Below are 23,524 nucleotides of genomic sequence, written 5' to 3' on the forward strand. Positions count from 1 at the left end.
TCCCAAAAGCATATTATGGGTCATCAACGATCATTTTGAAGCACTTTGAAAAAAGTCAATTTTTGGCCAAATTCTAATCAAAATGTAAGGCTAACCCCTTGCAAATTTATCCAATTTTGGCTCAAAAGTTCAAATCATAAATTTGCTTGAAACTTGTAAAAATGATGTCTCTTGGTCTCAAAAGCATATTATGGGTCATCAACGATCATTTTGAAGCACTTTGAAAAAAGTCAATTTTTGGCCAAATTCTAATCAAAATGTAAGGCTAACCCCTTGCAAATTTATCCAATTTTGGCTCAAAAGTTCAAATCATAAATTTGCTTGAAACTTGTAGAAAGGATGTCTCTTGGTCCCAAGAGCATATTTTAGGTCACGAATGATCATTTTGAAGCACTTTGTAAAAAGTCAATTTTGGGCCAAATTTTAATCAAAATGTAAGGCTAACCCCTTGCAAATTTATCCAATTTTGTCTCAAAAGTTCAAAATCATGAATTTGCTTGAAACTTGTAAAAATGATGTCTCTTGGTCTCAAAAGCATATTATGGGTCATCAACGATCATTTTGAAGCACTTTGTAAAAAGTCAATTTTTGGCCAAATTCTAATCAAAATGTAAGGCTAACCCCTTGCAAATTTATCCAATTTTGGCTCAAAAGTTCAAATCATAAATTTGCTTGAAACTTGTAAAAATGATGTCTCTTGGTCTCAAAAGCATATTATGGGTCATCAACGATCATTTTGAAGCACTTTGAAAAAAGTCAATTTTTGGCCAAATTCTAATCAAAATGTAAGGCTAACCCCTTGCAAATTTATCCAATTTTGGCTCAAAAGTTCAAATCATAAATTTGCTTGAAACTTGTAGAAAGGATGTCTCTTGGTCCCAAGAGCATATTTTAGGTCATGAATGATCATTTTAAAGCACTTTGTAAAAAGTCAATTTTGGGCCAAATTTTAATCAAAATGTAAGGCTAACCCCTTGCAAATTTATCCAATTTTGTCTCAAAAGTTCAAAATCATGAATTTGCTTGAAACTTGTAAAAATGATGTCTCTTGGTCCCAAAAGCATATTATGGGTCATCAACGATCATTTTGAAGCACTTTGAAAAAAGTCAATTTTTGGCCAAATTCTAATCAAAATGTAAGGCTAACCCCTTGCAAATTTATCCAATTTTGGCTCAAAAGTTCAAATCATAAATTTGCTTGAAACTTGTAAAAATGATGTCTCTTGGTCTCAAAAGCATATTATGGGTCATCAACGATCATTTTGAAGCACTTTGAAAAAAGTCAATTTTTGGCCAAATTCTAATCAAAATGTAAGGCTAACCCCTTACAAATTTATCCAATTTTGGCTCAAAAGTTCAAAATCATAAATTTGCTTGAAACTTGTAAAAATGATGTCTCTTGATCCTAAGAGCTTATTTTAGGTCATGAATGATCATTTTGAAGCACTTTGTAAAAAGTCAATTTTGGGCCAAATTTTAATCAAAATGTAAGGCTAACCCCTTGCAAATTTATCCAATTTTGGCTCAAAGTTCAAAATCATGAATTTGCTTGAAACTTGTAGAAATGATGTCTCTTGGTCCCAAAAGCACATAATGGGTCATGAATGATCATTTTGAAGCACTTTGGAAAAAAGTCAATTTCTGCTCAAAATGTAAGGCTAACCCCTTGCAAATTTATCCAATTTTGTCTCAAAAGTTCAAATCATAAATTTGCTTGAAACTTGTAGAAATGATGTCTCTTGGTCCCAAAAGCATATTTTAGGTCATGAATGGTCATTTTGAAGCACTTTGTAAAAAGTCAATTTTGGGCCAAATTTTAATCAAAATGTAAGGCTAACCCCTTGCAAATTTATCCAATTTTGTCTCAAAAGTTCAAATCAGAAATTTGCTTGAAACTTGTAGAAATGATGTCTCTTGGTCCCAAAAGCATATTTTAGGTCATGAATGGTCATTTTGAAGCACTTTGTAAAAAGTCAATTTTGGGCCAAATTTTAATCAAAATGTAAGGCTAACCCCTTGCAAATTTATCCAATATTGTCTCAAAAGTTCAAAATCATGAATTTGCTTGAAACTTGTAGAAATGATGTGTCTTGGTCCCAAGAGCATATTTTAGGTCACGAATGATCATTTTGAAGCACTTTGTAAAAAGTCAATTTTGGGCCAAATTTTAATCAAAATGTAAGGCTAACCCCTTGCAAATTTATCCAATTTTGGCTCAAAAGTTCAAAATCATGAATTTGCTTGAAACTTGTAAAAATGATGTCTCTTGGTCCCAAAAGCATATAATGGGTCATCAACGATCATTTTGAAGCACTTTGAAAAAAGTCAATTTTTGGCCAAATTCTAATCAAAATGTAAGGCTAACCCCTTGCAAATTTATCCAATTTTGGCTCAAAAGTTCAAATCATAAATTTGCTTGAAACTTGTAAAAATGATGTCTCTTGATCCTAAGAGCTTATTTTAGGTCATGAATGATCATTTTGAAGCACTTTGTAAAAAGTCAATTTTGGGCCAAATTTTAATCAAAATGTAAGGCTAACCCCTTACAAATTTATCCAATTTTGGCTCAAAAGTTCAAAATCATGAATTTGCTTGAAACTTGTAGAAATGATGTCTCTTGGTCCCAAAAGCACATAATGGGTCATGAATGATCATTTTGAAGCACTTTGGAAAAAAGTCAATTTCTGCTCAAAATGTAAGGCTAACCCCTTGCAAATTTATCCAATTTTGTCTCAAAAGTTCAAAATCATGAATTTGCTTGAAACTTGTAAAAATGATGTCTCTTGGTCCCAAAAGCATATTATGGGTCATCAACGATCATTTTGAAGCACTTTGAAAAAAGTCAATTTTTGGCCAAATTCTAATCAAAATGTAAGGCTAACCCCTTGCAAATTTATCCAATTTTGGCTCAAAAGTTCAAATCATAAATTTGCTTGAAACTTGTAAAAATGATGTCTCTTGGTCTCAAAAGCATATTATGGGTCATCAACGATCATTTTGAAGCACTTTGAAAAAAGTCAATTTTTGGCCAAATTCTAATCAATATGTAAGGCTAACCCCTTACACATTTATCCAATTTTGGCTCAAAAGTTCAAAATCATAAATTTGCTTGAAACTTGTAAAAATGATGTCTCTTGATCCTAAGAGCTTATTTTAGGTCATGAATGATCATTTTGAAGCACTTTGTAAAAAGTCAATTTTGGGCCAAATTTTAATCAAAATGTAAGGCTAACCCCTTGCAAATTTATCCAATTTTGTCTCAAAAGTTCAAATCATAAATTTGCTTGAAACTTGTAGAAATGATGTCTCTTGGTCCCAAAAGCATATTTTAGGTCATGAATGGTCATTTTGAAGCACTTTGTAAAAAGTCAATTTTGGGCCAAATTTTAATCAAAATGTAAGGCTAACCCCTTGCAAATTTATCCAATTTTGTCTCAAAAGTTCAAATCAGAAATTTGCTTGAAACTTGTAGAAATGATGTCTCTTGGTCCCAAAAGCATATTTTAGGTCATGAATGGTCATTTTGAAGCACTTTGTAAAAAGTCAATTTTGGGCCAAATTTTAATCAAAATGTAAGGCTAACCCCTTGCAAATTTATCCAATATTGTCTCAAAAGTTCAAAATCATGAATTTGCTTGAAACTTGTAGAAATGATGTGTCTTGGTCCCAAGAGCATATTTTAGGTCACGAATGATCATTTTGAAGCACTTTGTAAAAAGTCAATTTTGGGCCAAATTTTAATCAAAATGTAAGGCTAACCCCTTGCAAATTTATCCAATTTTGGCTCAAAAGTTCAAAATCATGAATTTGCTTGAAACTTGTAAAAATGATGTCTCTTGGTCCCAAAAGCATATAATGGGTCATCAACGATCATTTTGAAGCACTTTGAAAAAAGTCAATTTTTGGCCAAATTCTAATCAAAATGTAAGGCTAACCCCTTGCAAATTTATCCAATTTTGGCTCAAAAGTTCAAATCATAAATTTGCTTGAAACTTGTAAAAATGATGTCTCTTGATCCTAAGAGCTTATTTTAGGTCATGAATGATCATTTTGAAGCACTTTGTAAAAAGTCAATTTTGGGCCAAATTTTAATCAAAATGTAAGGCTAACCCCTTACAAATTTATCCAATTTTGGCTCAAAAGTTCAAAATCATGAATTTGCTTGAAACTTGTAGAAATGATGTCTCTTGGTCCCAAAAGCACATAATGGGTCATGAATGATCATTTTGAAGCACTCTGGAAAAAAGTCAATTTCTGCTCAAAATGTAAGGCTAACCCCTTGCAAATTTATCCAATTTTGTCTCAAAAGTTCAAAATCATGAATTTATTTGAAACTTGTAAAGACGATGTCTCTTGGTCTCAAAAGCATATTATGGGTCATCAACGATCATTTTGAAGCACTTTGAAAAAAGTCAATTTTGGGCCAAATTTTGATCAAAATGTAAGGCTAACCCCTTACAAATTTATCCAATTTTGTCTCAAAAGCTCAAAATCATGATTTTGCTTGAAACTTGTAAAAATGATGTATCTTGGTCTCAAAAGCATATTATGGGTCATCAACGATCATTTTGAAGCACTTTGAAAAAAGTCAATTTTGGGCCAAATTTTGATCAAAATGTAAGGCTAACCCCTTGCAAATTTATCAAAATTTGGCTCAAAAGTTCAAAATCATGAATTGGCTTGAACCTTGTAAAAATGATGTCTCTTGGTTCCAAGAGCATATTTTGGGTAATGATCATTTTGAAGCAATTTTGAAAAAAGTAAATCTTTGGCCATCAATGTAAGGGGTTACCACCCCTTGCAAATTTAGTTAATTTGGCTGAAAAGATCAAAATCATGAATTTGCATGAATGACGTCTGTTCATCTTTAGAACACATAGTGGGCCATAAATAATGAATTTAAAGCAGTTTGGAAATTAAATCAAATTTAATTAAAATGCAAGACTAACCCCTTGCAAATTTATTTAATTCTTAATGAGAATTTTTGCTTATAATTTTACTTAAAATTTGCATACAAGACAGCTGTTAGTCCCTTGGACCACATTTCTAGATGCTTACAAGCATTTTGGAGGAAAAATGAAACTGTCCAAAATTTGAAATGGCAGGCTGACCCTTGAGAAGTTATTCATTTCAGTCGTGCTAAAAATTATCCTTGTGTGAAACTTGAAAGACACCTCTTAGTCCATGGAACACATTTACAGAAGCACTTTGGTGGGGTACGGAAAAACTCAAATTCTGGCTAATGTTTTACTGAATATAAAAAATAACCAAATCATACATCTTGGTATAATTGCCATTAAAAATAAGTAATTTACAAAGTAAATCTTACTTTGTTCTACTTTTGTATCAGTTTTAACTTTTTGTAGTCAACTTTTGCACTTTTTTATACACCATTGGGACTTACAAACATGCAGTTCTGACTTAAAATACACAAGATAGAAAGCCCAATCCCAAACTATGGGTATCACTTAAATTACTGTTGGTTTTACGACATTTCACTACCTCAAACTTATATTCCAGAAAAAGAATTCAACAGTATTGCCTTGACAAAGATATCCTACTACACTGTACAGAATTTTGTAGAAGGTTTATATATGCAAACCCGAATTGCCCACGTCCCTTACCAAATCAACTATGACTGTACTCTTACATTATTCCACTTTGATTCAGTTTAATCAGAAGAACTTTTAATAAACATTTTAACTCTGACTGGAACAACTATTTCCAACTTGGCAAGTGTCACTGAGCAGAAACAATTTAAACAAATGCAGTCTTCATAATCATTATCTTTGTGCGATCAAAATGAAATGCGCCCTCTATTGGAATATGCGCGAAACAAACTGTGGAAACGGCATTAATTTTGGGTCATGAATTACCGCACGGCATCCCTGGATAGCAGGCAGTAAGACCGATCACTGCTTGCATTTGAGATTTTTTTCCGTTGGGATGTGCGTGCATTTCTATAGGTTTCCAATCCTGCATCTTGAATAAACAAGCTGTCACGGAACAAAACTCCGTAGTCATAAATCTTGAACTTGAACAAAAAAACTCTGGAAAAAACTGGTGAGAGCTGAGCATGCATAAATCTGTGCATTTGACTGTGACAGTTGACTGCTAGAGGGCGCCCTTGCATGAAGTCTTGTACCCCCGGGTCCTCTCTGCAGTCCCTATCTTTACAGCTTGATGTTCTCCATGGCTTTCCTCAGCCCGTCTGCCCGGATCTCCTCCTCCATGGCCCCTACCTCGTCGGCGAAGCCGGCCGTCTCCTTGGTCAGTTTGCCCAGGAGGTTACCCACCTTGACCAGGTCGGGCCGGTGGTGGGATAGCTTGAACTGCAGCGGGTGGAAGTCCAGCGACTCCAGCAGGCGGACCATGTGGCCGGTTGCATTCTGGCTGTTCAGGAAAGAGACGAAGACTAGCTTGGCCGGGTAGACCTCCTCGTAGTACTTCTTGAAAAGAGTGTGGAAGCTGATGGATGTATGGCGTAAACAAATCGTTAATCTTGATTTCAAACTTGGCAGGCTTAAAGACTGATAAGAAGAAATTTTAGGAATGACAACGAAAAAAAAAAGAAAAAGAGAAAATATCTTTGCAAAAACAAACGCTGTTTCGGAAAATTGCCAAAGACGTCAGACGAAGCAGTAATTGGAAGAGTTTCCTTAAGGAGCTAATTTTGGAAGTTTTAAGGAAGCAATCACGGTACTCACTAGAGGAATCCGCCATTCACTCTGACGGTGCCGTTCTCTTCCTCGTCCGTGACCATGATGAATGTCTTGATGACCTTCTTCTCCTCGTAGTACCGCAGGAGACTGGCTGCAGGCACGGTGCTGCCCTCAGTGTTCAGCGTCGAAGCCAAATGGAGAACCTTTCCATAAAAATTGAACAAAAGTGATCGGTACGTTCTGGCTTGAACTTGGATCATGCTCCATTTCGTAAAGCTGATAACTAACGTTTGGATGAGAAAATAAATTCCAAAAGTACTCTCTCACAAACCAGTAATAAAAATCATTTTACGCAACAGCTCCGAAGTATATGTGAAAGACGTCGACTTTCTTATCCACACAATATCCTAATACACCTTTACAGCTTTGCCCCCTTACGTTGCTCAATTTATAAATTTCAATTCTCCTCTTCGATGATGCCAAATAAGTAAGCCCAAATTTGTTAGGCTAAATCAGGAATTATTTCTCCGAGGAAAGGCAAAGGAGAAAGTAGAGAGGATGATGAAGCCAATTGCAAATATCCATCTGACCCTCCGTGGCACAGTTGGACCCCTGTCTCTCTTGCGGCACAAAGAACATCCCGTTCTAGAACCGCAAGGGGAGCAGATTTAACAATCACTGAACCTACCTCCTCAATGGTCTGGGGAATTTTGTCTGGCACGGTGTTGCGGTTGCTGAAGAAGGAGAGTTCGGCCTTGGCGATGGCGGTCAGCAGACTGGCGATGATGGTGCTGGTCTTGATGGCCGTGCCCATGGAGGGTGACCGGTCACCAATCACGGCCACTGGTGAGTCGACTGTCAATCTGCCAGAAACAGCAAGAAAAAAAAAAAATTATCAGTGTGCTTTGGAGTTTGTGACCAAAATGTGGAAATGCAAAATGACACACAGTTCACGGACTCTCGCCTCTCTAAACTGAATGAAAGTCAAAACTCAAAAACTTTGCCAACCGCAATTAAAATTTGTGCACCTACAGTAACAACATGGTGTCCAATGTTTACAAAAGAGAGATCCTAGTTCACTGTCCGAAGAATTGTCATTTCTTACTTAGTCTGTTTCAGTATTTTCTCGGCCATCGAGATGAGTCGTTCAAACAGCTCTGTTGTCTCCTCCTTCTTGGCGGCATCACCTAAGCGTAGACAGAGCAAAAGACAAGAAAACGGCATCAGTTTCACCATTACCATTTGCCTTGGGGTGACATGGTACTTGCTTGCATATGTTTGTACTCCTCAGGCATGCAGTGATCAATGTGATCAAATCACATTACATCAAATCACATCAAATCAAATCAAATTGTATCAAATCACATCAAATCAAATTGTATCAAATCACATCAAATCAAATTGTATCAAATCATATCAAATCAAATCAAATTGTATCAAATCAAACTGCATCAAATCAAATCATACTGTATCAAATCAATTGAAATCAATCAAATGCAATCATGCCGTATCACATCTCACATTCAATCAGATCATATCATACTGCGCTGGATCTCAATCAGTATCAAATTCAACACTGCCACTGAATCAAGCTTGATTGCTTACGGGTTCGCAGCTCCTTGATGACCAGTAGACGTTCCATGAGCTTCCCGTACGGGAGGTCAATGACCTCGCCAGCCCTCAGCCGCTCTGCGATGACGCGATCCACCTCAGGACAAGTCAAGTCCTCATAGTTCCTGTGAACATTGAGTGAAAGGAGGTTTCTGGCATCAGTTACAATTTCGTCATTCACTCATCCTGGGTTTCAGTCTTGGCATATGTCGGAAAACGATTTGTCATTTTTCGAAATTTAAAGGAGTTTTTAAACATGGAAAGGTACCGAGGAATTCTGTCAATCTGCCACGGTGGCTATTATTCTCCCTGGCTGTTATTTTTCTAATGCGTAACTGTCACAAATACCGAAGCCAGGATGATCGCCAACTTAAAACCAAAATCCTGTTTATTAAAGTTGTTGTCTCACCACAGGAGGGCAGTCAGGTGTTTCTCCGCTTTGGCGATGCGCTCTTTCGACTCGTTGGTCAGTTTGATCTTGTGGGACTTGAAGAATGTATAGGGGATGTCCACGGAGGCAATCAGCTGGTTGGCTTTCTCATCGTCCAGGTCTTTGCACTTGGCCACAATAGAGTCCTCGGGAGCTGGCGCACCGTAGCAATAGGGAAGGAACCAGGGTACCTGAAAGTCCTACAATAACAAGAAGGGCAATATTGGTGAAACTTTGGAAAAAAGAAGCAACTTGACTAACTAACAGTGACCAACTCTGGCCAATGGTATATCCCACATGGCAAACAGAATCCAATCAAATCAAAATCAGAATCAAATTGAATCACACTGAATCAGAATCAAAATCAGAAGAACCTTGACAACGTTATCGATTGTTGTACGAAAGCGACCTCATAGTATACGGCCCTTCCAAACAAAATGATATTTCAAAGAATGGTGCGCACCGTCTTAGGATTGAAATGCACCAAGTCAGCTAGTTTCTTCCAGGGTTCTTGTGGAAAGTGCAGGGCATAGAACTCAAGGTCCTGGGGCGGGATGGTCCTCACCCAACGATGGATGTGGCGGCAGACGGCTCCACTCAAAGACCCAACCTGGGAAAACAATTGAAGACATTTCATCACTTCTGATTCCAAATTCCAACTTGGGTTGTCAAGTCTGGAGCAGATCACGCGGCCTAGCCATTCTGGTTCATGAATCAAGATCAAAGGGTCAGAGATTTGAATCCAGCCGCTGGTCACAATATGTGGCCTTAGGCAAGACACCCCACCCCCTATTCCTCTTTCTCTACCAAGGAGTATAACTGAACATCAGTGTCAGGTAGGGAGCAGCCTTTGATGGACCGGCATCCCATCCAGGGGAGGAATAAAAACATTTTCAGTAATTTTGTGGCACGGAAACCAGAGATAAACATCGTTTTGAAGGGCCACAATGGGGGGGAGCGGTTTCAAGTCTTACCGAGGGCTTGATGGCGCTGAGGTTGTGGATGGTTGTCTTCATCTTGGCCACCTTCTGCGCCTTGTACTTGGGCTGCATCTGAAGCCGTTTTAGTTTCTTCTCCCACTCCCGCATCTTGCGGCCAGAGTCCAGCAGGGTGGCGGCCTTCAGCACCTCCACCAGGCCGAACGCCTTGCGCTGGGCCAGCAGGCAGTCGGCCAGGTCATGGTCCTTTCGGGCCCAGGCTGCAGCCAGGGCGCGAGCCTTGGCACCTAGGAAGGGGAAACAGTGAGGGGAAATGTGGGTTCAGCAAAGTTTGCAAAGAACTTTGCAACCGCTCGGCTACAGTCTCCTAGGAATGAATAGGGGCCGTTAGCAGAATATCAAGTGCATATCAATTAGGCTGTAGATGCTGTACAATTTCTCTCGTCCAATGCAAATTCTTACTTTGCAGGACCTCAGTTCCAGTCTTTTGGAGCACCAGCAAGGTGGCAATGTACTTGGTGCGGTCCTTCTCCTGGGCATTGAAATGCTTCTCGAAGGATACCTCCGAGGTGAAGAGAGTAGGCAGATCGGCCATCACCTGGTGACGGAGAGAACGAATCAACTCCTAACTTGGAGATACTCAGAATAACAGAATATCTTTGCTGGCTTTCCTCTCTGACCACAAGAATATTTCTGTGAATGTTGACCCTAATTTGACTTTGAGAGTGACCAAAATAAAATTATGGATTCAAGTTGGTTCAGTGATAGAAATGGTACTATATTAGTATAAACAATGGATTTTTACTGTTTCACTCAATGCTACAGCAAGTTAATCCAAGCAGTTTTTAAATTGGCCGCTGACAACATTTATTTTCTCAGTTAGAAATTTTCAGAAATTGTGTCTAAACTCTTTTCCATGAATAATTAATTGGGAATTACTCCTTCTCCCTTCCATTAGCCATTGCAAAGAGAACTTTCAAAATGAACTCTTACATCCTCGGTGAAAAGCCTAACTTCATCCGCTGCCTTCAACTCATAGTCCTCAGGTTTGCTCTGCGGGACAGTGTTGCCTGTCCGCCTTCGCCTGTAATGTGAGCGTCGTGGCCTTGGCATTCTTCAGCAAAGTACGTTGCGTCCCTTTTGGGCAAGAAAAATAAGGACTGGCTGAAACAAGAAAACCTGTGCCAAACATAAAAAGCACAACCCTGACTTGATCTCAATTTTCGTTGTTTATTAAAGTCATAGGCTTAATTAATAGGCCTGGTTCATCTAAACCAGCTTCATGGAAAGCATTGAAAACGGTCAACTTTCTAATAAAAAAAGAAAAAATGAAAGAGATATATACAATTTACCGAGTTCAAATGGGAACACAAATTAAAAATGCCTTAAAAAAGACATCCATACATGGACATGACACCACTCGACATCCTGTGAACAAACCCCAATGAGCCAAAAATCTGTTTAAGTAAACGCTTCAACATTGTCACTGCTAAATTTAACTTTTCATGACATGATATCACTTTCTGATGGCTTATAAGCCACTGCAACTTTGCATGGGAAACTAAGTGATGTCAGTAGGCCTTTATGGAACTTAAGTTTTACCATGCCTAAAGGCTTACCGATAGTTATGACCTACTTCACTTAGCTACCACTAAATTCCTCTGTTGGTCCAACATGTTAAAATTAACATGAAAAATCACTAAAAAAAAAAACCAAAACAAATAAAAACTCACCAAAAATGTTCAAATCAGTTGAACACTTCTGCTTGTTGTGTGCACACTTTTCAGCTTTTTTTCCCCTGCAAACTTCAAATGTTGACGGGTGTCTGACGTATGTTTGCAATTGTAGGGTACGCTGAGCGCACCAAGTGTCCCGGGATATTTCACCCGGTATCTTTCGTCTGAAGTCCCCACGAGTTTTCCGCTGTCTAACGGGACATCCAGACGGACGCTGTTTATATGCAGCTAAGCTCTGATTGCACAGGCAAGTGCAAAGGCATTCTTGACGGCAGTTTGGGCTTGCAGATGATTTAATCATGAAAACCAGTCCAGGGCAGCGCTTCTTGTTAGCATACGAGTGGTTAGTCATCTTCCTTCGAACTTCGAAGTGTCATGCTTTGTGTTTTTTTTTCATCTGACCTCAGCCAAATTGCCCAGTACGTTCCCCTGTGGTCTTCTAGCCTACGTGCATTGTTTAGGAAAAGCGGAACCCGTCTACCTAGAACTAGCCGCGTTCTCAGTCGCAATGTTGTGCAACATGTAAACAACTCATTTCGCAGCACTTGCAAGAATTTCCGGCGCTAGCGCTATCCATGACGTAAAACCCTAGACAGAATGATGACATAAGTGGAAATCTTCTTCCAGAAAGAATTTCCTGAAACAAAAGCTGCCCAGCTGCGTGCCAAAGCATCTTAAAGTTTTCGCTGCTTCAGCAGTATCGCCGAAATTGCATGTTTTCCCCGAGGATTTTTCAATCATCTTGCAGGAATAACCATTTCTTCCTGAACCACGTAGCTGTGACGGTGTGCGATGCAAAGTTCACACATTGAAACCTTCTCCTAATTAATTCTAGAGGATTTCTATCTATTGTTTCCCACCTGTGATATTTGTCTTATATTAAAATTTTGTCAGTTTTTGAAATGTTTTTATAATGTTCTTAATTTCCTGAAGTTTCACATTACTCCGCTGAACAGCTTTCCTAAACCAAGTTTCAGGAATTGTAGAAATGGAGAGAAAGGTTTTTCAGTGATAATTTGTGAAAGAGAAAAAATGTAATTCACAAACAGTTTGAATTTCCAAGTACAAAAGTCACTGCCCAGCTCTCGAATGCCCAAACGAGTGAAAAATCCTGAAAAATTTAACAAAATCATCCTTGATTTGAACACTGAATAAACACAGTCTTCAATAGGAAATAAGCAAATTTCAATAACTAGTTTTTTTATTGCAAAACCAAAGTAAAATTCATTACTTTAATTCTGTACACAAAATGCATATATAATTTATACAATTTTATACAAAAAACAATTACAGTTGCCAAAAAGTAAAAATAAATATAACTGTCATTTTTTTCCTACGGTGGGGCGGCAATGGTGAAAAATAAAGTCCATTCAACTTTCTGAACATGGTTTTTCAGTTAATAAAAAACTGATTTTTTTTCGATTTCACAATGGGGCATACATCTTTGAGAATTCAACATATGTGTAATTCTATAAATTAAGGGTCCGGATGCGTGACATATCTGGTGTCCAAGTTACCCTTGACTTGGAAATGTTATTTAAACCGACTTCAAACTATAGTCATTTTATTTGGCAGGTAATTTGCATTATGACTCGTGGAAATTAAAGAATGTGTGTTCTGAACTAACAAAGCAATACATCCAGTTGTGACAGGGTGAAAAAAATTGGACCCTAATTTATATAATTACCTCTTTATAAAGCCGATTTGTAAATCAAAGGTCATGCGATGAGACATTTTGCCTACGACAAGAAAGATTAAAAATTACTAAATAAAATCTCTGCCCCAGCTCCAATTTTGGGTCAGACAATACACGTACATATCTTAATTTATTGCATGATTTTTCATACTCAATGTACATAATTCACTGGCTAGTGATGGACGATTTGGAGACAAAATGCCTTAAAAAACAAAAACTCACTGATAGAATTTGGCACAGTAATCGCTACAAACATGCAACGAAGGAAAAGAGTCAACAATGGGAATTTGGACGCAATGTATTCGACTGCCTATTGTCTATGGACCAAATTATGAGATCCACGGGCAAACGCCTCTAATGAATGCTCAAATTTGAATTGTCTAAACAAAATATGCCATCGTCGTGTGTGTGGGAATGCTTCATGCCAGCAACCTAAAAACTTTTGAGCCCCGAGCGGGACCGAGAGAGGGCGCAATTTGCCTAGCAACAGAGGGCTCCTTTGGTGGAAATGGCACTTCACTGGTTCACCAATGACTATGAGATGCACGGTTGTTACGATTGCGTGGCTACCAACAAAATGAACACTCCCCACCAACATGGCTCTTTTCAACCAATGAGCGGGGGTTCTTCTGCTCAAGGTGGACAGGACCGGCCCATATTTCAACCGCTGTTAACGACGAAGTGGATTTTGGTATCTCTTACCTAATGACGGAAGGTCTCCAAAGGAGTCAAATAACATAGGAACAGTGTCTTTGTCTAGGGAATTCAAAATTTAAAATGTGTTCCACATGTGGAATGCATGTACAACATTTGGAATGTGTACGGCGTTTGGGAAAAGCTAGGGAGGTTGATTTTAAATTTGACTTGCGCAGAGAACAGGTCGCCTCCAAATTGCTTAAAATGCAGACAGCTTACCCTCAGTGTTGGACTTGGTTCCCCTCAGATCTTTCCTTTCCTTATCACTGATTTGAAAAAGTGACCAAACGTAACCTCTTTGAGGGTACACTGTGTGACGTCTCTACCGACTGTCTGCACTCGGTATGAAATCCAGAAGGTCGAAGGTCAAAGAGCATCTGTAATAGCAAGGGGAGGGGGGGTGGGAATGCGATAGCAAAATCTTGGGATCGGAGTCGAGTATGACGCCTGACGTAGGAAGAGCAGAGCTCTGCATCAATACTCGGTGGACGCCTCCACAATGACTGAACTGTCAGAGCAATGTTATTTTTCAGATTGCAGCCTGGTCTTGTGTCCACAAGCAAGGCGATTGATCTGGCTTGCCTCTCTTTGTGCAGCCACTCGCTGAGAGACTGCTTCCAGACTGGGCTGGGTACTGACCCCCGATTGTCAGAAAGAGTTGAGATGCCTGTAGCAGCTTTATTTCATCCAAACCAATTTTCCAGTATGCTAGCTCTGTAAATCTCAGCAATAAAGCGATACTGGCTTCGTTTAAAAAAAAAAAAAATCAACAATCTTTGTCACTGTGACTTTGGTAGTGGTCGGTTTGCTCCTCACTTAACACAGAGAAAGCCTCGGACGTTGAACAGGAACGTCTCCAGCCTGCTCAGGAATTGCACTTTGTTCTTGCGGGACATCTGGAGTGGCTCGTCGGCCGGCGTCAGTTTGCTGAAGGCTTCAGCCAAGCGCTGGCAAATGGCCGGATCTGATTGGCTGCCCAGCAGGACGTTGACAAGCTCTGTATACTTGGCCTGTTGAGAGTAAAAAATGAAAACAAAGATATGTTGTCATCCTTTTCACCTGTTAAATAAACAAATCTGGGAATGATTCAAATGAAGCAAACTGAAGTAGATTAAAATATGACATTGATAAACTGACATAGAAAAAGCTTCTTGCGAATTCAATTTGAATAAAATCTGATACACAGAGTCTCTGATTGCACATAATTATGACAATTTGAATTCCCCAGTCTAAAGCCACTGTTGCCATACCTCGTGATTTGGAGCTTTCAAGCTTTTGCACAGCAAGCAACATCTCTGGAATGGACTAGTTCCTTTGTGCCCTTCAAGGTTCAAGGTGTCTCTTGTGTAACTAAGCAAAAGCTTGCCCCGAATCAAGAGGTATAGCAACAGTGGTTTTACTATGGAGAATTCAAATTATTATTTTCACATGAATATAAAGAACTCGGTGTATCAGATTTTCTTCAAATTCAATTCGCAAAAGACTCATTGGAAGGCTAAGCAAACTGTCTTCACACGGTCTTGTTACCATAATAATCAAGCATGCAGCGTTTGACTTGTTTATGCTGTCAACATGCCGTAATCTGGCGCCCTCAGCTGTTCTCGCTCAGACCCAACACCTACCTGATGACAGCATATTAGAGAGTAAAAAGCCTCAGCTGCCGACGATATCAACTCCATGTCGAAGGTCTGCATCAAAACTATCTTGAAGACCACCTGAGCAGTGATGAGACATGCACAGTCGTGAATGCATTTGTGTAAAGTGAATGACAAATGACACCCTTCAGCCAATCTGCTTATATGAGAAAAACGTTATAGAAATCAACTGACGGTGACCGGCTACACAGTCGACCTTGGCGAGTAATTCCGACAGATACAGTGGAAGATTCATAGTTACACTACGGAAAAGATCTGCCTTGAGTGGTTTAAAGATGGTTTCTGAGAAGACACAGACAAGAGTGCTTAGTAAAGTTTAGGTGCTTAACCCCTTCATCCTGGGAACCGTCAACAGCCGCGGCTTTGTGCGAGGATGAGTGCATACCACACATACAGTCTATTCACCATGCAGCGGCTGGTTCAATGGGGCCTGCTGCTGGACAAAGCCCTCCATTCAGGGCATACCGCAGCCCAGAAGTCGCGGTCAAAAGAATCCTGGCGTGAAGGGGTTAAGCAAAACTCGCAATGCACATCACATGGCATCTAGGCCAATAACCGTTTTTTTTTTGCTAAGCGGAGAACTCTTTGGCGATCAGCAGCTCCACTCACCTCGGTGAAATGCCTCATGGCCTGGAAGAGGGCGCCCTCCGTCATCTGGTTCTCCACGCAGTGGCCGGCCAGTGTGGCCAGCCCGTCCAGGCACATCTTGGTCACGTCCGCGCCGTACTCTGTCAGGCCCACCTCCAGTGAGGCCATGAAGTTGTTGAAGAGAGACTCGGCCAGCAGGCAGATCTTGTCCGGGAAGAGCTCGCAGATGAATGTGATGAGCTTGAAGTATTCCGAACACAGGATCGGAAACTGGACAAATAGTATATAGCGTATTGTGTTATTGTGTGCTGTGATACAAAAAAATTTCAGCGTGCAGATGAAATAATTGGTAGCAAGGATAGCAAGGACCTGTGACTGGTCCAAATATGTGTAGCGTACTTACTTTCAGAAGGTTGGCGTTCATGAGTGGTACCACAATGTTTAAGCCGTGGAGGACGATGTCTGAGGACTCAATGGCATTGTTGACGTCCTCTGTATGTGCAAACCAAACAACACACTTTTCATAAGTAGCAGTAGAGTGCTCCAATGACATAGGACAATGTCAGAGGGTTTTGCGGACAACTGTCCTCAGACTACTTGATGCCCTCACATTATCCTGTAGCCTCAGTATACATCGAGGCCTAATCAAAAGCAAACTTTAAATTCTTGGACCAGCAAAGATCACTGCATGAATTCTAAACCATATTCTCTGAACATGTGGAAATCTGGGCCATTTCTAGAATCTGCAACAGTTGTAAGCTGTTCTTTCAACTCGTATTCACAGGGTTAAAAAAGTGCTGGCCTGGTTGTTTTATTTGACAAGTCTTGCGTTACGTGTGTTCACTACCTCAAGGATTGGGATTGAATCTACCTATGTGCCTACCGTCATCCAGAAAGACAAACATGTCCCTTGAGAAGAGACTCGAGAGCAGCTCCATCATAAGAGACAGGTCTCGGTACTGTTCCTCCTCGGCTAAGACCCCCAGGTTGGTCCTGCCAAGGTTGACTTCAGAGTAGGCCTGCAGTAAGGCCAGTGACACCTCATACATCTTGACAGACTCAGCCTGCAACAATGAACATACGAACATACAAGGTATGAAACATTTTTCAGTGGCAACTCAAACGATACTCTCATTTCAGTTTGAATAACACTGGTAGTTTTTTTATTTTTGGACCACGGATGGGTGTGAGGAGACTAGACAAATGACTTGAGAAAGGCCAGTCTAATCGCTATTTTCTTTCTCTGCGAAACGAGCCTACAGTAGAGATGAAGCCCTTGGATCCTAATGTCCCCAGATCAAGACGTCCTCGGGTTGCTGAGTCATCTCACCTGGGTGAGGAAACAGAGCTGGTGCATGGCCACCTCCACAAAGACCTCCAGCACCTGTTCCACCACCTCCGGGTAGTTTCGGTAGATGCGCAGGAGCGAGACGCCGTCCCGGAGCATGGGCAGGCAGAAGGTGAAGAGGTCGCTGGCCCGGTTGACCTGCGTCCCCAGGACCACGCCCCGCAGCAGGCACAGGAGGTGAGCCACCTGGGCCTGGACCTCAGCTACTAGAGCCCGCCCGGCGAAGTCCTCACGGTGAAGGAGCTCCCGGAAGGCACTCTGGACAGGGTTCAGAATCTGAAGACAGCGGAGAGAGAGAGAGAAAGAAAAAATAAACCCAATTGGCCGAGTTGAACAACACTGAAATAGGTTGGAATGCTACATACTTGTATGTGGATGGATCTCACAAAAAGAGTCTTAAGGTCTGAGCTCTTTGGTCTAATGTGCCTCTATTTGGCATCTTCATGCAAACAGACAATATGTGATACAAACTGTTGAGGGTTCCTCCTAACTGACATCGTACAAGATTCTCAAGAAGACCTTCAACTCAAAAGTGGCTCTGATGAATTGGCTGGTTGTTAAAGTAATGTAAAACACATGAAACAGATTTTGAAACTTTCCTGTGTTTTAACCGTAAAGTTGTACGATTTGAGATTGAAAAAAAAAAAAGGAGTCAGTAACGACAAAAATGCCCCGTTGTTGCTGTGACATCATTGGCAAGAAAACACACAGCCTTCCCAACCTTAATGTTCTCCCCATGTACAATGAATGTATCTCTAGTGGAAAAAAAAAGGCTCAAATTTCTCAAGATTATGAGCGACTACTCCAATGTGGTATTTTTTTTAAGCAGACCTCATTCTCAAAGCGCTGCCTCTCGGCTGTATTGTCCGGTATGCAGGAGCCGGCCATGACCAGGGCTTGCATGAGGCTGGACCGGACGTCCAGCGGCAGGGTGTCCAGCTTGGAGGGCTTGGAGGAGTGAAGCTTGGCCAGGACCCAGTAGCTGTCGCACTGTGTGGCTGGAATTGCCCTGGAACGAGAGCCAAAAATAAAAAACAAAAACGACTCATCGATTCGATTCATATCCGTTGGGCGTCAACTTTGATGAACATAACTGGGGTTTGAACCTTGGACCACCCTGATACTGGACTTCAGCTCCACAAAAGAGCTATTTAACTCAATGTTGGTAGAATTCACCCCATTCACAATTTGAAAAAAGACTGTCAGAAGGCAAAATTTGGGCACAAAAAGAAATTTACTGGGGTGGAAGCTCCAGCCACCCCCTCGTCCTCTTCTTTAAATCTGCACCTCTGGACTCACTTGTCCTTTCGGTTGACCAGGGCCACCATCAGGTCGATGGTGTCCTTGGCCAGTTCATGCTCTGACGACCACACCAGGAGATTGGTCACCACCTTCTGCAGGAGGAAGTTGACTGTCCACTGACCACTGGGGGAATCCTGGCCAAAGACGGCGTTGATTGGAAGACTTATCTAGAGAACCCGAAATAGAACAGACAACCTGTTAAATAGTAAGGGCCAACAGGCTAGCATGTTTGTTTCAACATCTTCTTTGGTACCGGGTCATTTAAAAATGCCACTTACAAATCTTCAGTGGATTTATACTCCAAATTGTTTTCGGTTCCCAAGTTCTTTTCTGACTACAACCATGCCTGTGATCAATTGTATCAACATTTGAATACATATTTAAAGTTAAGAATGGACTTAATGGCACTGAGCGTGCACTGTTGGGGGCACCAGCCAACTTTCTTGTGAGACCCATGTATTGCCAATGCCTGGTGCTCTAAAACTGGTTCAGTAAATGTTTAGTAACATTTGATTGAAAGATTGTTCCAAAAGATGGATACCTTCACCCAATTGCAACTCCCACATTATTTGCCATTAGTGGGCCCGTAAGAAAACCATTCAAGACAGTCATCTAATAAATGACTCAGCGTTCATCTTAGACTCCTGTTTTCTCACCTCTGAGTAATACTTCTCATGCAGCAGTAGGTATGGTATGAGCCATCGTCTCAAACACCAGACGGTGCTCCTTCCAACCTGGGGGCTGAGGACTTCGGCAAAATCTGACGACGCTTGCCTCTCGACTTCTGCTAATCGTAAGATGGCTGCTATTAATCTGGACAAGGCAGGACGGGGGGGGGGAATTCAACAGAGTTAAAATTTTGAAAACTCACTGAAAAAAAAAATTGACTTATTGATATTGCCAATCGTGACGACTTCAAAAACCAAAGCACAATGTCGACGAGTGTTTGCGCTGAAAAACTAGCAGGGACAACAAAAACGCACAGAAGGGAAATATCAATGTGCAGAAGTGATGTACTTCCACTCTGTGAAGGTGTGTTTGAATGACGTGGCTATGGCTTACGATAACACACACGTCTATGGGAGGTGGATGAAGCCCCAAGCCGCTGACTTCCATAAGGTCATGTGTTACTGAAAGCCGCTGCCGTGTAATTGGGATGCAGTCCTAAAATTACTTTGGACTGCCAGAATGCCTCTGCCCTGTTAAGTACTAAACTTGAGTTTTGTCACGCACAAATGGTTTAGCCAGAGCTGTAGACAGTAGCGCCAACTTCAAACTTTGGATCCAAAATGGCTGTTCGTTAAGTATGCAGTATTGATGCTAACAATGCCCATTTTGGTTCCAACAATTGAGACACTCATGTCGCAACTCCTTCTAGAAACAGCCCTGGAGCAAGCTGGTACAACAGTAAGCCTGTCCTTACCTGACGACTCTATCTACTTTCTCGTCATCTATGATTGGTTGAGCTATATCGGCCGAGGACGTCCAGAAGCGCAGCATCTTCTGCACGTCCACATTGCACGCTTGGCTGATGGAATACTGCATGATCTCGGCAGGGATCATGGGCGTTTCCCCCTTGGACTCATTGGCCAAGATGAACCCTGCTCCGAGGTTGAAAGAAATAACGAACAACAACCTCAAGGCAAATGACACCTGCTTTTCAAAACATTTATTGATGTCTTTTGAAAATTGCTTTATGACCACTGCTGGAATGTTCAGCAATGGAGGGATATAAGGTTAAATCTTCAAGCCTAGAAAATATCTTGAGACATAGAAAACCTTGCAAGCACTCCATTTACTCAGAACTTTCATTTCGCATAAACTAGGCAGATACTGACCGTCAGTTTTTCCAAAACAGAACACAACTACACCACAGCATATGTGTGCTGACCAAGAAATGCTTTGAGCCACTTGGAAGTAAAGTCACAGTCACGAACAAGCAACAGAGGGTGACATTAGATGCAAAACGTGCTGGGCCATGGTCAGTTTTTTTTGTTTGCTGTTGATCGCGGTCAAATAAACCACCAAACGCTGTTGATCGCGGTCAAATAAACCACCAAACGTTCCGTGTCATCCACTTTTTAAATGACCATTCAAAACAAATGAACCACCTTGCACCATGTTTCCAGGAGGAACACTTCAACTTGACTTTTCAACTATTCGAAGAAAGTTTGGGGGAAAACTGCACCTGTGATGAGGAGCAGCCAGTGCAGGTCCTCAAAGAGACAATGCAGTCGCTTCATGTCCAGGTCCAGGTTGTGGCTGGACGTGGCTCCCGTCCTGTGGTGCTGCAACCTCATCAGGTGGGACTGTAGACTGGTGACCCTGTCCTCCAGAATCCTGTACACACAAAAAAAAGAAAATTGGTGCCAAAAAACTTGTCCGATTCTTTGATCCACTGGAGAGAAGAGTTATCTCCAGTTAGATACAAAATACCGCACCAATGCAGAAGATAGCATGCTCAAGATATTTGAAAACCATTACGTGGCCACTTTTGATCGGCCCCTTTTCTAATTTTCACAGATGTGTAAATGTTACTTAATATATTGTTGCTTTCCAACCCAAAAAACTGATTGACCTAACTTGGGGAAGAAATGCTGCTCCAGATTGGATTCAGGGGAAGGTTAAAGGGTTGCCCCCCAACCACTTACTTTGACAGAAGAGGAATGCTGTGCTCCGGTACGGCCCGCCCCAAGACGCCGATGCAGCTCAGTTGCTCCTCAAACAGCTCCCGATCATCCTCCTCCACCTCGTTGATGTCTTCTTCGTCGTCGCTCGTCTCTCCGTCTTCTCTCTGTGGGAGGAGGGAAGATCTGTAGAGTTACAATTGAAGTCTACAGCTTCGTACATTTACTGTGAGTGAGAGCGGCGCAGAGGGTCGCATCTTTCGGATGATAAATACGATATTGCGACTCTGAATCTACAGAAAAGAGAAGGCTTTGGTGCTTACACGTCAGTTGCCTCTCATAGTCTGTTTAATGTCGCAGAACTGTAACTTAAATCGAGTAAAGGTTTTTGTATGATGCCCATGCCCCATAATGGTGACACAATAACCACACAAAAGTCAGTCAAATGGAATCACCTCAAATCAGAATAAAATCAAATGGAATCAAATCAATTCAAAATAAAATTAAAAAATCATCATACCAGATTGCGGAGGCCATCCGGTGCCCCCAGGTGACACTGAAGGTACAGGTTGAAGATCTGGGAGGCATGAGGCTTGAAGTAGCCGTCAGGAAATTTGGAGGAGTTTTCCAACAGGCTGATCCAACATTCCAAGAGCTTATCATAAGCCTCCATGTACTGCTGGTCGTCCTTGTGCATCTAGGGAGAAAATGAGAAAGGTGAGGAAAACGCACAAGAAAGTTACAGTCCCGGCTTGCTAAAAAAAAGGGTGCATTTCCATTTATTGAACCTGCATGTATATACCATTAAACACAGGTTACTGTGTTGGAAATCAGCTTCCATACTGGCAAGAGCCATTTGACGGGCCAAGGCCTCCTGTACAGAGATTTGTAAACAGCGCCCTCGGGAGGCCACAAAGCCAGAGACCTATCAAGGTCACTCAGTGAGACACCAATCAGAGTAGTAGTCCACTCTGGCAATGTTCTATTTCTTTAGAACCGACCTTAATCCATGACTGCGGTGTTGATCCCCAGAACTGCAGGGTTGGACGTCCGCGAGACGTCGCGAGAGCCCGGCAAACGTGGAACCCCACAGTTCTGGGGGTATGCAGTGTTCATCCTGTGCGGCTGGTCCAATACTCTCCTGATTTCAAGCTGTAATCCTGCTTTATTCATCGCAGGAATTTTTTTTTTGGTCTCAATTTCAAGTCTAGGCACCTCAATGCTGCCACCCTGTGACAGTGACAGAATGTAAGACTACTGACAGAGGGTGCTGAAAATGGGGGCCCTAAAAACAGGACAGATTCTGCTTTCTTAGGGACTTGGGACACTGAAAAGAAAGGCCATTCTGTGGAACAGGTGATTCTGAGGCAAGCAAATGAGGCCTTTTTTGTGGGGAGGGCACCTGGGTGCAGTACTGATGCTAAAATTCCCCAGGAAAACTTCCCCGAAACTGGTGAATTTTAGTGGTCACTGCCCCCAAACTGAGCGTGTAAAACACTTGAGGCACATAATAGGTATACCTTGAGTAAAACAATCAGGAAACGTTAGCAAAATCAAACAATCTCTGATACTTTTATCGCCCAACAATCCGGCTTTTATTCAGGGTGTAGTGCAGGTTTAAACCCAGTATCATTTTCAAGGCGAGTCGGTTAGCTGATCAATCTCCCTCCATCACTGCGTAGCGGCCTTGAGGGCCCAGACTATTACATCTGTACCAGTGCCAAGCTCAGGTCATCCCCTCAGAAATGGCCAAGGGGCAAACTTGGCAAACACTGGTCTCCATTGTACCTCCTCGTGTTGGCGTCCCTCCCCTTCAGCTTGAGACAAGTGTTTGTTTATGGAGGAGAGTTTAGCCAGGAACTGAACGCCAGAGTTGCTTCAGGGACCATGGGTAATTGAAAAGACTGAAATTGGTAATCCATGTAGGTTCTTGGACCCTCTCCTTGTTGGTGTCCATTTATAACAAGGGGTCTGTTTTTTTTGCGGAGTTGGCTCATGGTTGAGGTGAGGAAGAATGATGTGTAACTTGGCTTTGAGTGTTACTTTCATTTGAGTATTTTCTTTCAAGGCTCTGTTAAATATACCTTCTTGGTTAATATCACCACAGTCGTGTTGAAGTTTTGTTTTCAGGTTTTGCACATGCGAACATAAACTGTTCCGAAGTGAGTTAGTCTTATTCTACCGTCTTTCCTGTCCAACTGTCGCAGAGAGGATTATTACCGGAGAAAGATTGCT

At 41.3% G+C, this 23,524-nt stretch overlaps 2 protein-coding genes across 3 annotated transcripts in view; both read right to left on the bottom strand.

Moving 5' to 3' along the window:
* Positions 1-4,921: 4,921 nt before the first annotated feature.
* Positions 4,922-11,616, bottom strand: LOC110974636 (uncharacterized). The gene is made up of 11 exons (XM_022226437.2): positions 11,375-11,616; positions 10,635-10,778; positions 10,104-10,239; positions 9,678-9,928; positions 9,167-9,313; positions 8,683-8,903; positions 8,268-8,398; positions 7,768-7,849; positions 7,351-7,525; positions 6,708-6,865; positions 4,922-6,468 (listed from the first exon to the last, which is right to left on the bottom strand). The coding sequence occupies exons 2-11, from the start codon at positions 10,752-10,754 to the stop codon at positions 6,174-6,176; spliced, it is 1,716 nt and encodes a 571-aa protein (XP_022082129.2). The 5' UTR covers positions 10,755-10,778; positions 11,375-11,616; the 3' UTR covers positions 4,922-6,173.
* Positions 11,617-12,560: 944 nt separating this feature from the next.
* Positions 12,561-23,524, bottom strand: part of xpo4 (exportin 4) — a 50,082-nt gene continuing 39,118 nt past the window's right edge. The window contains exons 10-22 of one of the 2 annotated variants that reach the window (XM_022226209.2): positions 21,810-21,986; positions 21,314-21,456; positions 20,851-21,002; positions 20,086-20,263; positions 19,319-19,475; positions 18,660-18,829; positions 18,192-18,369; positions 17,343-17,636; positions 16,896-17,076; positions 16,416-16,504; positions 16,034-16,282; positions 15,392-15,484; positions 12,561-14,779 (exon numbers count right to left, since the gene is read on the bottom strand). In XM_022226209.2, the coding sequence (XP_022081901.1) occupies positions 14,582-14,779; positions 15,392-15,484; positions 16,034-16,282; positions 16,416-16,504; positions 16,896-17,076; positions 17,343-17,636; positions 18,192-18,369; positions 18,660-18,829; positions 19,319-19,475; positions 20,086-20,263; positions 20,851-21,002; positions 21,314-21,456; positions 21,810-21,986 (2,259 nt within the window). In that variant the 3' untranslated portion in view covers positions 12,561-14,581. Of the gene's footprint in view, positions 14,780-15,391; positions 15,485-16,033; positions 16,283-16,415; positions 16,505-16,883; positions 17,077-17,342; positions 17,637-18,191; positions 18,370-18,659; positions 18,830-19,318; positions 19,476-20,085; positions 20,264-20,850; positions 21,003-21,313; positions 21,457-21,809; positions 21,987-23,524 lie in introns of both variants that reach the window. The other variant, XM_022226208.2, reaches the window with a different exon arrangement.

Source organism: Acanthaster planci, linkage group LG15 (assembly GCF_054643075.1).
Source record: "Acanthaster planci isolate LZ-2023a linkage group LG15, COTS_SCS, whole genome shotgun sequence".
Classification (NCBI taxonomy): Eukaryota; Metazoa; Echinodermata; class Asteroidea; order Valvatida; family Acanthasteridae; genus Acanthaster; species Acanthaster planci.